General features: G+C 41.7%; 1 protein-coding gene across 1 annotated transcript in view; it reads right to left on the reverse strand.

Annotated features, from left to right (window-relative positions):
- Positions 1-17,080, reverse strand: part of ANKH (ANKH inorganic pyrophosphate transport regulator) — a 181,320-nt gene that overhangs the window by 28,517 nt on the left and 135,723 nt on the right. The window contains exons 5-8 of the mRNA XM_075826760.1: positions 12,156-12,326; positions 11,125-11,259; positions 9,703-9,795; positions 3,084-3,179 (exon numbers count right to left, since the gene is read on the reverse strand). Of these exons, the coding sequence (XP_075682875.1) occupies positions 3,084-3,179; positions 9,703-9,795; positions 11,125-11,259; positions 12,156-12,326 (495 nt within the window). The remainder of the gene's footprint in view (positions 1-3,083; positions 3,180-9,702; positions 9,796-11,124; positions 11,260-12,155; positions 12,327-17,080) is intronic.

A 17,080-nucleotide genomic window follows, 5' to 3' on the forward strand; every position in this document is an offset into this window, starting at 1 on the left:
CCTGCAGAGGGAGCAACCCAGAGGCCCAAAAGCACCCATGCTATCAGACCGTGCCGAGCCTCCTTGGCTCTGGGCCACGTCCCCCCACAAGTGCAGCACTACAGCAGGAGACGCCACCCTACAGCACCACAACATGTGAACAGATGGAATGAGCTCACCTTACCATGCGCCCCCTGTGGCCAACTGAGAGCACAAGCAAGAGCAGAAGCACTTATGAGGTCATTCCTGAATTAAAATCAGCTGTTTTTTTTTTTTCAAATGTGTGGAGTGCTGGTGACAAGTATGTCCACGCATTTGAAAAAATACACAGCTGATTTTAATTCAGGAATGACCTCATAAGTGTTCCTGACTGTTTATTTGTTGCATATATATGCGCCTGTGTGTTGTAACTATGTGCCTGTGTATTCAGAAGAGCTATTTTTTGTTGTTGTTTAGTCGCAGTTTTTATCATGATTTTCACAATATATTTCAGATAATGCCCCATGCACACGACCATAATTTTGATCTGCAATTACGGATCCGTAATTGCGGATCAAAATACGGATCCATTCATTTCTATGGCCCACGGACACCTTCCCGTTTATTTATGGGAAGGTGTCCGGGCCATAGAAATTATCCTAAAAAAATTACTATTTTTTTAAAATTAACGGACCGTGCTCCTATACTTTATAATGGGAGCACGGTCCGTAAATGCAGGTGACTGTCCGCAGCCATCCGTGCCCGTAATCACGGACCGTCACTATGACTACAGCCGTGTGCAGGGCCGTGTGGAAATTGCATAGAAAAATGCAACAAAACCACAAGAAGACGGCAGATGTGAATATACCCTAAGGGCGGATTTACACGAGCGTGTGCGTTTTGCGCACGCAAAAAACGCGGCTTTTGGCGTGCGCAAAAGGCACTTAACAGCTCCGTGTGTCATCACATAGGATGTGCAGCTGCGTGATTTTCGCGCAGCCGCCATCATTATGACACTCCGTTTGGATGTTTGTAAACAGAAAAGAACGTGGTGCTTTTCTGTTTGCAAACATACTTTTGACTGCTGTTGCGCGAATCACGCGCGTCCCACGGAAGTGCTTCCGTGTGGTGCGCGTGATTTTCACGCACCTATTGACTTCAATGGGTGCCTGATGCGTGAAAAACGCACAAGTATAGGACATGTCGCGAGTTTTACGAAACGGACTCACGCTGCGCAAAAATCACGGACTGTCTGCACGGCCCCATAGACAAACATAGATCCCTACGACACACGTGAAAATCATGCGCATTTCACGGACGTATATCACGTTCGTGTAAATCCGCCCTAAAATTGTGGGGAGGGTAACAATAGAGAATTGGTCATGCAGTCCCCAGGCTGCCAGTTGCCCAACACTGCAATATTCATAGATCATTATGAAAAGATATCACGGCTATAGACCAATAGCTACATCAGTAATACAAAGAACAACAAAAAAAGATTAAAAAAATGTAAAATTAATTGTGCAAAAAAAGTTTATACAGGTATTAAAAAAAAAAAAAGAAAGCTATTGTCTAACAGCAATCAGGTATGCAGAAATATGCAGAGATGTTCCCTTCCTAGTTACGTTCATCCTCAGCTGACTCTCTTTCCACTTCCACCTCACTATGAGAGTAAGGCTGGGTTCACACGAGCACATTAACGTCCGTAATGGACGGACGTATTTCGGCCGGAAGTCCCGGACCGAACTCAGTGCAGGGAGCCGGGCTCCTAGCATCATAGTTATGTACGATGCTAGGAGTCCCTGCCTCGCTGCAGGACAACTGTCCCGTACTGTAATCATGTTTTCAGTACGGGACAGTAGTTCCACGGAGAGGCAGGGACTCCTAGCGTCGTACATAACTATGATGCTAGGAGCCCGGCTCCCTGCACTGAGTTCGGTCCGGGACTTCCGGCCGAAATACGTCCGTCCATTACGGACGTTAATGTGCTCGTGTGAACCCAGCCTAACAAAACAAAGCTGGGGTTGTGAGTCCTTTTCAGCAGTTTTTGCACAGTGATTCAGCAGCTTGCTCTGCCCACGTACAGCAGTGTATTTACTACCTGACAGGCAACACATGAGCGTGATGTAGGGAGGCCAAATGGTGGATTATTTCCATATGTGTGCGTGAGCAAAAAGAGTAACAAATAGGACTATCTTAGCTCTGACGACACATCAGACACTTAACACTGAGTGATGTAGAAAGGAAACGTTGTTAGCATTCACCAACATGGCACTAAATAAAAACTAGTGGGAATAAGATAATATTGTATGAAACATTAGCATACACAGCATATATAAGTTACCGCTACAAAATAATGAATTAGTCCTCATAGTGGAGGACGTCCTTGGTTTCAATTGTCCAGGACTGTCATTTAAAACGAGATTACGCTTGCTTTGCTGTAAATCTCACACAAATGTTAGCGAAGTGTCAGGATTCTGAATAGACATCACGTCCTGGCTGGAGGTGATGCCTATTTATTGTCAGGACACTTGAGTAACGATATGTGTGTGTGTATGTGGCTGCACATAGTGATCTAGCTAGATCACTATGTGCTGTGTAAATGAATGGAGAGAAGTGTATGACGCTGATTGGTCACTGATCAGCATCATACACTTCTCTTCACAACGCCCACTTAGTCAAAAAGTAAAACACGCCCAGTTGTCCATTAAGAAAGTAATTAGCATAAAGCTAATATAGGTCATAACTCCGTCAAAAATGATTGTTTTGCTAAATAAAAAATACTGCTGTGATCTACATTACAGCGCCGATCACATTACGTACAAGATAGGCCACTTATAATGTGGTGACAGAGCCTCTTTAACATGAATTTTCAAGCTCTGGATAGGCTACAGCAGATGAGTTTGTGTTATATGACAATAGTCTCACAATTGTGTCTTTTGCACTTAGTTATTGCTTAGTTATCTTTTTCTGCAAACAAAGAAAAATGAAGATGTTGACAAATGGGGATGAGCTCCAATACCAGACACAAGTCACGGACAATTGTGATGCTCTTCCTAGAAAAAAAAAAGCAGACTATTTTTCTAATCTCAGATAACCCCTTTAAATCAATTAAATGTCCTTACCGTTAGAGAAAGAGCCATGCAGACAAAAGTGAAGTTCTTGATATTGTTTTTAGTCACTGTATTACCATTGGTCACCATTTTATTGCTTGGGTTATTCTAGAAAAAGCAGAAGAAAAAAAGAGTCTATCATACTATTACATACTATTATAACATAAATCCTCTTGTCTGAAGGGATAGGATTGCATTGGAATAAGATAGGCAATACTGTACATATAGTAGTTGTTAAGGCTGAAAAAAGACATGGGCCCATCAAGACCAATCTATAATCCTACACTGTTCCAATATCCAAGTCTTTTTCAGTAGCAATTTTACCTTAGTATTTTACTATTTAATACATAATTGTAAAATTTGTTTCCTCGGCCTCAGTACATAACCTTACATTTATCCACGTTAATCTTCATTTGCCATTTCTCTGCCCATACCTGCGGCTTTCTTAATCCCCTCTGTTATATTATCCTTTTTTATGTTGATTACTTTAGAGAACTTAGTAACAGCTGCAAATACTGAAATTGTACTCTGTATACAAGGTCAATAATAAATATATCAAAAAGAAGAGCGCCCAATACTGACCTCTGTGGCACCCTACTGGTAACTGTGACCCACTCTGACGATGTACCATTAATAACCACCCTCTATTTTCTATCACTGAGCCAGTTGTTAACCCAATTACACTTATTTTCCCCCAATCCAAGCATTTTTATTTTATGTACCAACCTTTTATGTGGCACAGTATCAAAAACATATGAAAAGTCTAGATACACCACATCCACAGCCTTAGGGTCCACTTACATGGCCGGACGTAGGCCGTGTAAAAGACCGCCGATCAACGAGACAATCGTTGACCGGCGCTTGTTTGCTCTTTTCACAAGGAGCTAGTATGGGGACGAGCGCTGACAACGATAATATTTTCTGTTGGATAAACAATACAATCAGCCGGTGAACGTGTGTTTGCTCATTCATCGGCTGATTGTTGCCCTGTTTACACATGATCGGAAAAAAACGTTCTGTGAACGCTCGTTTGCCCAATAATTGGCCCATGTAAAATGGCCTTTACCCAGGTCCACTCTAAAAGTTACCTCCTCATAGAGGCTGATTAGATTAGATGCTGATGCTGCGTTATAAATTTATGTTCATAAGGATACTCTAGGAGAGCATCTCTTACAAAACCTTTAAATATTTTACCCACTATTGAGGTTAAACTTAAAGGCCTATACTTAAAGAAGCACTCCACTTTAGTTTTTTATTGCACCCTCCATTTGTACATTGGTGTTTCAGTGGGGTGCTGTGTGCAAAAATACTTATCAATCCCCGAATCTTGTCTTTTTCGGCTCCAGCACCGCTCACGTGATCTTCATTCTGACCTGGCCTGGAATCCCTGCTTTTCAGAAAACCGGAAGTAAAACTCTCAATGCATTCCTATGGAGCCTCGTTCTGGCCCCCATAGGAATGCATTGAGTGCCTGAGTTCCAGTTTATTCAAAAGAACAGTGTCTCCAGACAAGTCAGAGTGAAGATAACGTGAGCGGTGCTGGACCCGAGAAATACAAGATGTGGGGATCAGTAAATATTTTTGCACACAGCATCCCACTGAAACACCAATGTACAAATGGAGGGTGTAATAAAAAAAATACAGTGGAGTGCTTCTTTAAGTTTCCGGGCTCATATTTTGACTCCTTTTTGAATATTGGCACCAGATTTGCTATGTGCCAGTCCTGTGGAACAAACCCTGTCATGATAGAATCCTTAAATGGTCACTACCTTTTAACAAACTGCATACATCAATAGTAGAATTGAATATAATATAATCTTATTAGAGAAAAATGCCTCTTTCTCCACTTATCAGGCACTTCTCCCCTTCCCACCTCCACTGATCATTCACTCTCAATTCACTGATAAAATCTGTCTTGAGAGACCATACAGATTATTTCCTCAGTGATGGATCAGGTTACATGCTGCCCATAGAATTCTATGGAGAGGGGAGAAAAAGGAGGGAGCAAAGTGACTCAGAGACGCTGCTGAATCTTGAAATAAGTGTTTTATCTCACCCCAGTACTGGATTAACAGCTTCACTGCTTAGTACTGCTGTATAATGTCTTTTGTTTTTCTGCTTCTGAGGAGGCTACAAAGAGATTGGGTAGCAGGATGTTCTCTTCTCTATGTGTGCAGTGTATAGAAAACATTACAGCAGTTATACTCTACCACTGGCTCAGAGAACACTGTGAATTAGACATGGAGCCTGCAGAGGGAAAAACTGCTAAATAATGCAGCATACAAGTCATATAATGGCCAGAAATAGTGTTATTTAATGGAGAATTTACTTTATCCCTAATCATGTCCTCTGTAATTAGATTTTCCCTTGTAAATACAGTAGAGAAGAAGGGATTTAATAGATTGGCCTTTTCCTCCTCCTCCTCCATTACTCCGAGATTATATCGGAGAGGAACAACACTTTCAGTTTTAATTTTCTTATAATTTATGTAGTACAAAAATATTTTGGGGTTATTTACACTTTCTTTTTTAACGATTCTCTCTGTTACAATCATTGCTGCCTTATTATTATTATTTTTTTACAAACTTTTCTTTAGAATTATTTACTGCTTCGTCTCTACCTTCTTTCTTTTAGTTGCTTAAATGCTTTCTTTTTAATTTATTGCGCCCCTTAAGGTGGCCATACACATTAGACTTATGTCGGCCAAACATTTCGATTTCGGCGGGACCAGCTGACCATTTAATGTATATAGCAATAACCCGACTCTCCCCCGACGACTTACCCTGTTGGATTCCAAAATGCCCGCACCTTTTGGAAGCAAGGACATAAGCTGCTGGCAGAGGAGTCTGGCAGTAGCTTTACTCCTTATCCCTATTGAGAACGCATGCACGGGAGGAATATCTGAAATCTATGGCCAGCCTTAGGCCCTGTTCACACAGAGTTTTTTTTGCCGCAGAAACTGCGGCAAAAAGAAGCGACATGCCCTTTCTTCTGGCGTTTCGGTCTCTGACACCCATTGACATCAATGGGAGGCAGAAAAAGCATTTTTCGCAGCGTTTTTTGCCCGTGTCACTCAATGTCTGCGGCGGAAATATGCAGCAAAAAACACTGCAGGCAGATATTTCTGCCTGCAAAAAACTCTGTGTGAATACGGCCTTACAGTTTTATTTACCCACGTTGGTTTCCTCAGGTTTCTCGTTTATTTTCATAAGGTATATACTTTTCAGGCTTTTAAAAGTTTCCCATTTTTTAATTTTTGTGTAAAATATCTACTTTATAATTTCGATTAAAGCAACATTTCAAATCTACAAATTAAAGAATAATTCTACTGACTCCGCCCCGTCTGCACTTTCTTGGAGTCAGAAGAGCCTGCCCACGTCTCTGAAACCGCTTCCGGGGAGGGGGTTACGGGGGGTGTCCCACTGCTATGGGACGATAGCTGGCCAGCATGTGGGCGGCTGTGTTGTCCATGAGAGCCTGGGAGGAAGGGGTACATGATGTCCCTGTGCGCTAACCTGGTTGGCCAGAGAGTAGGGAGGTGGGACAATCAAGGGGCACTTGCTCCACCTCCTCTTCATTCTTGTGACTGGAGAGGGTCTGCTGTAGTCCTGACCTGCACGGTCTGCAATTTAATGGTAAGGAACTAGAAAGAAGACAAGTTGCTGCTTAAAGCGTCCCAAGATTAAAAATTATCTCCTAACCACAGGACAAGTGGTAACATGCTGATCTACGGGGGTCTGACTGCTGGGACCCCCACTGATCATGAGAACCGGGGTCCCGTTCCTCCGAATGAATGCAGCGGCAGGTCCCGCTTGTGACCTTCTGCTCTATTCACTGGCTATGGGGCTGCCGGAGATAGCCGAGTATACCACTCAGCTATCTCCAGCAGTGCCATAGAGAATAAATGGAGCAGCAGGGCGCAAGTGGGAACCCAGCGGTCGGACCCCACCGATCAGCATGTTATCACCTATTCTGTGGCTAGGACATAACTTTTAATCTTTAACCCTTTCATGACTAAGCGATTTTTTGTGCTTTAGTTTTTCACACCCCACCTTCCAAGAGCCACCCAGCAAACAGTAATCTTATACTGTATAAGATTACTCTCTGCTGGGGTCCTGTATCTAAGCCTAACATGTGGTAGGTTTTGATACAGGGTCCAAGTGACACTATCAAACATGGGCCCTGTATCTAAGACTACCACATGTGTTACTAATGTTTTTTTTTGTGCTTCTTTTTACTGGTTCAGATGTTGGACTACGTGGGATTCGAGGACTACTTCGATTACGTTTTTTTTTTTTTTTCAATAAAATGGTTAATGAGGGTTGAGTGTTTTTTTTAAATTCAATAAAATATTTTTTTTATGTCTTTGTATTTTCTTTTAAACTTTATTACTACCATCTTAGTATTGGCCGCTGACTGATTGACAGCGTCTATTACTAAGGCGGGGCTTAGTGCTAGCCGATGCAGAGGCTAACCCTAACCACCATTATTACCCCAGTACCCACAATCACCAGGGGTACCGGTAAGAGCCGGGTATGATCCAGTACCCAACCATCTGCAGTGATAGTTGAGCCTTGGGACGGCCGCATTCTGGTATTATTAGGCTGGGAAAGCCCAAAAACAATGGGTCATCTCACCCTGGTAATGCTAGCCTGCTGCTGCTGTGTTGTATCTGGCTAGTTGTGCAAAGTGTGGTGGGGGGGCCCACATAATTTACAAAAAAATAATAATTAGAAAAAACTACATGGGTTCCCCCCCATTTTTCATAAGCAGCCAGATGCAACATAACAACAGCAGGCTAGTATTACCAGGGTGGAAAGGGACACTGTTTCTGGCCTTTTCCAGCCTAATAATACCAGTCTGCAGCCGCCCAAGTGCCCATCCATCACTACAGATCATCAGGTACTGGATCGCACCCAGAAATTTCCGGTGGTGGCGGTGGGTATTGGGGTAATAATGGGGTGGTTAGTGTTAGCCTTTTCACCGGCTAACATTAAGCCCTGCCTCAGTAATGGACGCTGTCAATCAGCCAGCGGCCATTATTAAGGCGGTAGTAAAAAAGTTTTAAAAAAATACAAGGACATAGAAAAATATTTTATTGAAATAAAAACCCCCACACATCCCTCGTTAACCATTTTATTGAGAATAAAAAAAACGCCGCCATCGAAGCAGTCCTCGAATCTGAGGTAGTCCAACATCCAAACCTTTAAAAAAAAATATATATACCAAAAAAGTTTGTAACACATAAAAAAGCAAAACAATTATTATACTTACCTTTTCTGGTCCAGTGCTGGAGCCGCAATGTCAGCGAGCTGGGCCCTATATCTAATCCTATCATGTGTGATACTGTCTGCTGAGCCACTGTATCTAATCCTATCATGTGTGTTACTGTCTGCTAAGCCACTGTATCTAATCCTATCATGTGTGATACTGTCTACTGAGCCGCTGTATCTAATCCTATCATGTGTGATACTGTCTACTGAGCTGCTGTATGTATACATACACATATACATACAAATACGCACACATATTTTGGGGGGGCATATGTATTGGGGCTATTGCCCCTGACTTTTAAGAGCTTAGTGATGCCCCTGGCTGCTAGTGCTACATCGTTGGGTCACTTAGGAGACCCAGCATTGCAGCTGAAAGCTGCGGGCTTTCGTCCATGAGAAGTTGGGGGGGGGGGGGGCCACGAAGGACTTGTGCATCGGGGGCCCATGGGCCTTTAGCTACGCCCCTGTGTGGCAGAATTTTTCCGCTGCAGATGTTGCTGCAGATTCGTTGCGAATTTGTAGCAGCATTTTCATATTTGACATTTAATTCAGATGTTGCAGATATCTCAGCAGACTTGCCGCAGATTTCAGCTTTTGCATTGCAAAGGCTGAAATCCGCAGTGAAAATACGCTTCTTCTACGCAACATAATGTACATGCCGCGGTGTGAAAATTCTGCACCGCAGCCTAAATTCTGCACAGTTATTTTCCACAACATCTGAACTAAGTTACCTAAAGATGTATAGAAACCAATTAAAAAAACGGCTGCTGTACATTTCCACTGCGGACTGTCCGCAGCGGAATTCATCAGCAATTTTGCCACGTTTAAGCTTAGCTCTGTGTAATCATGCTCTACTTTCTGATAGCTTTGGACAAAAATGGACAAGAAAACATGAAACACAAAACAAGCACAAGAAAAATAAAGCAAAGTATTTATCAACTTTATACAATGCGGAGGCTCAGTTGCAGATCTCATTCACTTCCATGGGAAGTATAGTACTGCGTGCAGCTCTGTTCTTCCTGTCAAAACGATGGGCACCTCGGCGGAACCCTTTGACTCAATGTGGTACGTCAAGCAAAGGTGGTATCTGCTGTACGACAAACTCGTGACTGCAAGTGTGAGCAGAGCCTAAATCAGGACTAATCTTTTAAATGCTCCTAGTATTTAGGAGGTTGTAGCAGGTTTAATTTTAGACTAGCAAAAAAAAAAAAAAAACATGAAAACATGTATATGGTGAAATCTGCTTTACAGATTTATAATACATAAATGCATTCGAGCAAATGGAAGGGTCTCATGTGATAAAAATCAAAACAGAAAGCATGCATTGGATCAATATTATTTGGAGGATCTAATTTTACCCTGTCAAAGGCAGGATAGACAGCCCGGATCTCTGTTAGCCATCCATATGGCATGTGTCCAACAGGGTAAGTAGCGGTGAGGATTGCCACTGCCTATGAATGAAGAAGATGGACAGTGATTCATTATTTATCACACTACAGCTGGAGAAAAGATACGGCTTGCATCCTACAAGTATATCGCGTTTTTTCATCAACTCTCTCCTCATAGCATACTACTTATTCCTGCTAAATCTACATGGAAAAACCAGCGGAATAGTCCCGTGTGAATGTCATGCGGGTCCGCAGCATATCTAACTGCACATCCATGGCAGAAATACGAGTATCAGCCTGGGATTTGTGCTTTGGATCATGTAGCAAATACCTGTCGGATTTGTCATAGGAATATGTGAACGGAGCCCTAAATGATAACTCTTTCTGCCAGCAGCCACCACTAGTGGGGGCTTGTAGTATATCGATTTATACAGCTAGCATTGCGTTCAATTGGAGCTGTATAAAACTGTATGCAGTGAGTTCCCCTAGTGGTCTATAAGTAGTTGCAAGAGGGTAAAGAAATTTTTTAAAATAAATATAGTATACAACATATCTTGGTAAACGTGGTAAACGTGTCTTGGTAAATGCTCAATTAAATAAAAATAAATAGCAACTTGTTCGGTAAAAAACTAGGCCTTAAACAGCTATATTGATGAGAAAAAGTTATGGCCACCAGAATGCAGAGGGATGAAGAATTTTAATTATTTTTAAGGTCAAAATCAGCTACGTCATTAATGGGTTAATATGCACTTAAAGAGAACCTCTCATGCTCACTGAGGGCAGCATAATGTAGTGACATGCTGATTTCAGCGGTCTGTCACTTATCTGCTAATGTGAAGGAACTTACAAGGAGAGCCTGGGCAACAATGAGTCCGGAGTATTCATGAGCGGCCGCTAGCCCTGTCCACTTCCCGCTAGCCCGACCCTCTCTACACTGATTGACAGATGTCTCCGTATGCGCAGTAATAGGGAGGCATCTGTCATTCAGTAGAAAGTGGGCGGAGCCAGCAGCATCTTCTGAAAACTCCGGACCATCTCTGCCAACGCTGCCCAGGCTCTTCATGTAAGTTCCTCATAAAGAAATGGCTTCGCATTAGCAGATTAGTGACACGCCGCTGAAATCAGCGTGTCTGTCACTACACTACTTTAAGGGTCTCAAATTATGCGCCAACTATATTTATATTCTATTGAATATCTACAAAAAAAAAATAACAATTTAGGATGATTTTTCCAGTTTTAATGAGACCTGTTGTTCTGCACAATAAATATATTTCAATTCTTTTTACATTACCTCCATATTGTATTTTGTGAAAGTTAAAATTCCCTATTATTTCACGTATCGATACAAATTTCCATGTACTAATGTCTATAATACAGTAAACGCTGACCCACCTCCGTTGCTGCAGCACTACCACCTAGATCACGTGAAACAAAGAGGTTAACAATGGGCCTGCTGATCCGCTGAGTAGCTAATATTAGTGCTAACGGCCACCAAAAACTCAGCATCTTTCTTATTGTGGCATCCCCCTGTAGAGTAAAAGAGAAACACATTCTATTAGAACAATACACAGGGTGCTGAGGACTACAACAGTGCATGGACTGTTCTCGTACACCTGAACCGGTATGTCACAACACGGCAATTTCCAAAGTTATAGCCTTCAAACCCGTTCATAAGCAGGAAATGCAGAATAAAACTATGCAAATGTGTAGGTGCTAGAGCAGATTTCTGCTGTCATAAAACAGGTGTGAATTAAGTTGTATGAGAGCATCTCTACAAGTAGCTGCTATAAAATCCAGCAATGATCCAGGGAAGCAGAGTTCTATAAAGATGCACCAATTGTTAGGCTCTGTTCACACGGCTTAGCAAAATACGTCTGAAAATACGGAGGCGAAAACAGCTCCTGATTTTCAGATGTTTTTGTAGCGGGCGTCTTTTTACGCGCCATATTTTGACAGCGACGCGTAAAATAACACCTCGTGGGAACAGAACACCGTAAAACCCATTGAAAGCAATGGGCAGATGTTTGTAGGCGTAATGGAGCAGTTTTTTCAGGCGTAATTCGAGGCGTAAAACGCCCGAATTACGTCTGAAAACAGTGCGTGTGAACATACCCTTAAAATGGCTTTAAGTTATGTGAATCTTAGAAAAAAAAAGAATGAACAATTTTCCACTAATTTCGATAGTGGATTAGGATTGTCACAACGTGTAAAGACTGGCAGGCAACTACTTTAGATAGTGTAAAATTGACTAAAAATAAAAAAGCATCTAGTAACGTGCACAATGATGCCTGTGACTACGATTTTTACTTCATCGCAATATCTGGAAAAAAAATCGCCACATGTAAAGACACGTTGTGTGCTTCCTTCACGATCAGGACGAATTATGGAAGTGTGTAAGGCCACCCATACTACCTCATACTTACTCCCACCTCTGGTCCACTGCTCTCTGGAATCTTATCATGTATGTTTTTATAGTATCCCAAACACAATGTGGTACAGCGCACAAGTGCTCCTATGTACAAGGAGAGGATCGGGATGAGAAGTGGCTCCCTACACTCCAGGTGACTGTGTAGCAGAATGGCAACAAACACAACCTATAAAGAAGTCAAATAAAAAGCAGCATTTATTATTCATGTATATACATAAAACAGCATCCAGACATTATGCACCTGCCATGATGACAAACAGTAATAATGTATGGACTTCATTGTGTATAGCTAGGAGTAAGGCCTCATGCACACGACCATAATATTATCCGCAATTACGGATCGAAAATACAAATCCATTCATTTCTATGGTCCACCTTCCTGTATATTTACAGGTAAGTGTCCGGGGGGACGTAGAAATGACCCACAAATAATAGAACATGTCCAATGTTTTGCATTTAAATTGCAGCAAGGGTTGGTTTGGCGGTTTTTCAAGCCGTTAGAAGTGTTTATCTCCCATAAATTTTCATAGGTTTTTTTTACTATTCAAAAAAACGCATGTGTCATGTGTGTAGCATTTTGTTGTGACGATTTTCCAGAATAAATCATGCATTGAAAAGAGGTCATGATCTTTCAATCACATAATTTGATTGAAAGTGAAAAATGGCACATAAAAAAACTCAGGTAGTAAAGCACACTATTTGGAAAAATTGACACAAAATACTTCATAAAAACCGCATATAGGCCCTGTTCACACAGAGTTTTTTTGACACAGAAACCGCGTAGGAAACCACGCCACAAAACGGCCGAAAACACCTGCCATTGTTTCAATGGGAGGTGGAGGCTTTTTTTTTCGTGAGCGGAAAAAACGCCTGCAGGAAAAAGAAGCGCCATGCCCTTTCTTCGAGCATTTCCGTCTCTGACCTCCCATTGACATCAATGGGAGGCAGAGAAAGCAGTTTTCACAAAGTTTTTTGCCCGTAGCGCTCAATGGCCGCAGCAGAAAAACGCTGCGAAAAACGCGGCAAAGAAAGAGCAGGCAGGTCAAAATCTGTCTCAAAATTCCTGAAGGAATTTTAAGGCAGATTTTTCCGCCTGCAAAAAAACTTTGTGTGAACATGGCCTTACCTTTCTGAAAAACGACTGGAGTTTTTTAGATGTGTTTTTTTTTTTTTTACCTAAAAACGCCATAAAAAAATGTGTGTGAAGGAAGTCTTAAAGGCTATGTACACCTTTGAAATTGTGTTGTGTTTTTTAATAAAAATGTCTCAGTGTGATTGGTGCAACTTTCAAAATACTTTTTATTAAAAAATGTTAACTTTTTGAGATACAGCTGCTTTGTATCATTTATAAAGAGCAGCTGTATCTAGGGCTGAAACCTGTATCTGTCAGGACCGCGGGACTGAGGCTGGGTTCACACGACCTATTTTCAGACGTAAACGAGGCGTATTATGCCTTGTTTTACGTCTGAAAATATGGCTACAATACGTCGGCAAACATCTGCCCATTCATTTGAATGGGTTTGCCGATGTACTGTACAGACGACCTGTCATTTACGCGTCGTCGTTTGACAGCTGTCAAACGACGACGCGTAGATTGATTGCCTCGGCAAAGAAGTGCAGGACACTTCTTTGCAACGTAATTTGAGCCATTCTTCATTGAAGTCAATGACGAGCAGCTCAAGATTACGGGCGTCAAAGACGCCTCGCATAATACGAGGAGGAGCTTTTACGTCTGAAACGAGGCAGCTGTTTTCTCCTGAAAACAGTCTGTCTTTTCAGCCGTAAAAGCCTCTCATCGTGTGCACATACCCTGAATGGTTCAGTGTCAGCGAGTCCTGCGTGACTCTGACACGCAGGATCTAGCTGTTACCGATTACATCTAAGTTCATTAGTTGGATGTGATTGATAACAGGTGGATGCTGCATGTCAGAGACACGCATGACCCGCTGTCACTGAACCCGTAGTCCTGCGGACCTGACGGATTCAGGTCTTAGCGCACAATGCAGATGTTCTGTATACAGGATACAAAGCAACTGTATCTCAAGAAGAAAAAGAAAGTTGCACAAAACACCGTCCAATTCGCTAAAACGAAGCAGCAGAAGCACTCGTATGAGTGCTGAGCCGCTTCGTTTCTGTTCAGCTTTTCTCAGAAAGCTGATGTAGCGGTGTATGGGCCCATAGACTTTCTATTGAACCTGTACAGCACTATATCGGCTTTCCGAGATAAGTCAAACAGTGCTCACATAAGCAATTCTGACGCTTTGTTTTAACGATCGGTCGGGGTCTCAGTACTCGGATCAAAACTTCTGACATGTCGCTATGACATGTCAGAAGTTTGTTGAATGTTTAGATACCCTTTGAGTAGCAACAGGTGTGGGGTAAATGTGGGTGACAACGCCAGGGTCTGTGTCTGCAGAAGGATGCACAGTGATAATACACGACCACAAATTCTAGTCCCCAAAATATTTGAAAAGAAGCTAACGCAGAGAACCCTGAGAATGAAGAAGGTAAGACCAGATTTCAACAAAAAGGTAAATTAAGAAGATGTAGTCACAGCTCAAAAGTTTTGTTACTGCTGGAGTTCCTTTAACATTAAAAACAAACAATCTAATATACAACGAATTAATAAAACCCAGGAAATTCTGTATTTCTTTTTTTCTGATGTACATGTAGAGTCACTTGACAGACACGTCACCAAGGTATTTGGAATAAATCAGACATTGAGCAATCTGTCATTATGAGGTTCATGACATAGAGGGTTGAGAAAGGCTGGTCATACAGGTAAAGATTTTCCCATAGAATGACAAGCATTATAATTTAATCTCGGATATTTCCAACCATATAAATGATTTTTCACATGGAAAACTATTGCTAATATGTTGTGTCTTTGCATTGCCCCACAATTTGTAAAATAAACGCTGATATCCTACCATGTACTACTTACAACTGAGAAAACTATTTTAAGCATGAATGATCCGACCAATGGAACGTTTTTGTTTTTTTAAGGACCGATTGTAAAATTGTTATCAATATAATGGGCAGAAATAAGGTACAGTATATGACAATATTGAAACAAGAAATGTTAAATATTTTCCTGCAGGATTCTCCATCTGGAGGCCCAATGACTAATTCATGCTAATTCTGGCTGCAAATACATGACAAGTATGTCACCAAGCTGTATATTTAGAAAAGACCCTTCTAATATACACAGGTCAACAGAATTAATTTGCCAGTATACGGTAAAATAACGCTAAGACAGAAAATAACGTATGGGCATTTCAATGTTAAGGCTGGGGATTCATGGCAACTAAAAATCAAGTGCGAACTGTGTGAAAGTCGTGGTCACTAGCAACTTTGTAACCACTATATCAGACTATTAACCTTTTTTGTTTAGTTATTTATTTAGTCATCCAATGCTGATACAGTTAGGTCCAGAATTATTTGCACGGTGACACAATCTTCATGATTTGGGCTCTGCGTGCCACCACATTGGATTTGAAATGAAACAACGGAGATGCAATTGAAGTGTAGATTTTCAGGTTTAATTCAAGGGGTTGAACAAAAATATCCTGTGAAACGTTTAGGAATTGCAACCATTTTTCTACACAGCCTCCTCATTTCAGGGGCTCAAAAGTAATTGGACAAATTAACATTACCATAAATAAAATGTTTTTTTTAATACTTTGTAGAGAATCCTTTGCAGACAATAACTGCCTGAAGTCTGGAATCCATGGACATCACCAAACGCTGGGTTTCCTCCTTCGTGATGATTTGCCAGGCCTTTACTGCAGCTGTCTTCAGTTGTTGCTTGTTTGTGGATCTTTCTGCCTTAAGTATTGTCTTAAGCAAGTGAAATGCAGCTCGATCGGGTTGAGATCTCGTGAGTGACTTGGCCAATGCAGAATATTCCACTTCTTTGCCTTAAAAAATACCTCGGTTACTTTCGCAGTATGTTTTGGGTCATTGTCCATCTGTACTGTAAAGCGAAGCTGATGGCGAAACGCGAGTCGGGGGTGTTTAGTGTGGCGATACTTGTTTGTGGGACAAATCATGCAGTCTACGGGTTGGTACAGCTCTCTGAGCCCTTGACTTTAAGCTCTCCCTTATGTTTCCTATACTGTAAAGCGAAGTCCAATCAACCTTGCTGCATTAGGTTGACTTTGAGCAGAAAGTATATCCCTGAACACTTCAGAATTCATCCGGCTGCTTCTGTCTTCAGTCACATCATCAATAAACACTAGTGACCCAGTGCCTTTGGCATCCATGCATGCCGATGCCATCACACTGCCACCTCCATATTTTACAGAGGATGTGGTGCGCTTTGGATCATGACCCGTTCCAAGCCCTCTCCTTACTTTCTTCCTCCCATCATTCTGGTACAGGTTGATCTTAGTTTCATCTGTCCAAAGAATACTGTTCCAGAACTGAGCTGGCTTCTTTAGATGTTGTTTGGCAAAGTCTAATCTGGCCTTTCTATTTTTGAGGCTGATTAATGGTTTGCACCTTGTGGTGAACCCTCTGTATTTGCACTCATGAAGTCTTCTCTTTATGGTAGACTTAGATACTGATACACCTACTTCCAGGAGAGTGTTCTTCACTTGGGTAGATGTTGTGAAGGAGTTTTTTTTTACCATGGAAAGGATTCTGCCATCATCCACTACTGTTGTCTTCCGTGGACGTCCAGGCCACTCCTAACATTTGTGCTCTCTCTCTGATGGATTTCTTCACTTTTTTTCAGCCTAACGATGGTCTGTTTCACTTGTATTGAGAGCTCCATTGACCTCATGTTGTGGGTTCACAGCAACAGCTTCCAAATGCAAATGCCACACCTGGAATCAACTCCAAACCTTTTACCTACTTATTTGATGATGGATTAACGAGGGAATAGCCCATGCAGCCCAGTAAATAGCTTTTGAGATA

Source organism: Rhinoderma darwinii, chromosome 5, assembly GCF_050947455.1.
Source record: "Rhinoderma darwinii isolate aRhiDar2 chromosome 5, aRhiDar2.hap1, whole genome shotgun sequence".
NCBI classification, from domain to species: Eukaryota; Metazoa; Chordata; class Amphibia; order Anura; family Rhinodermatidae; genus Rhinoderma; species Rhinoderma darwinii.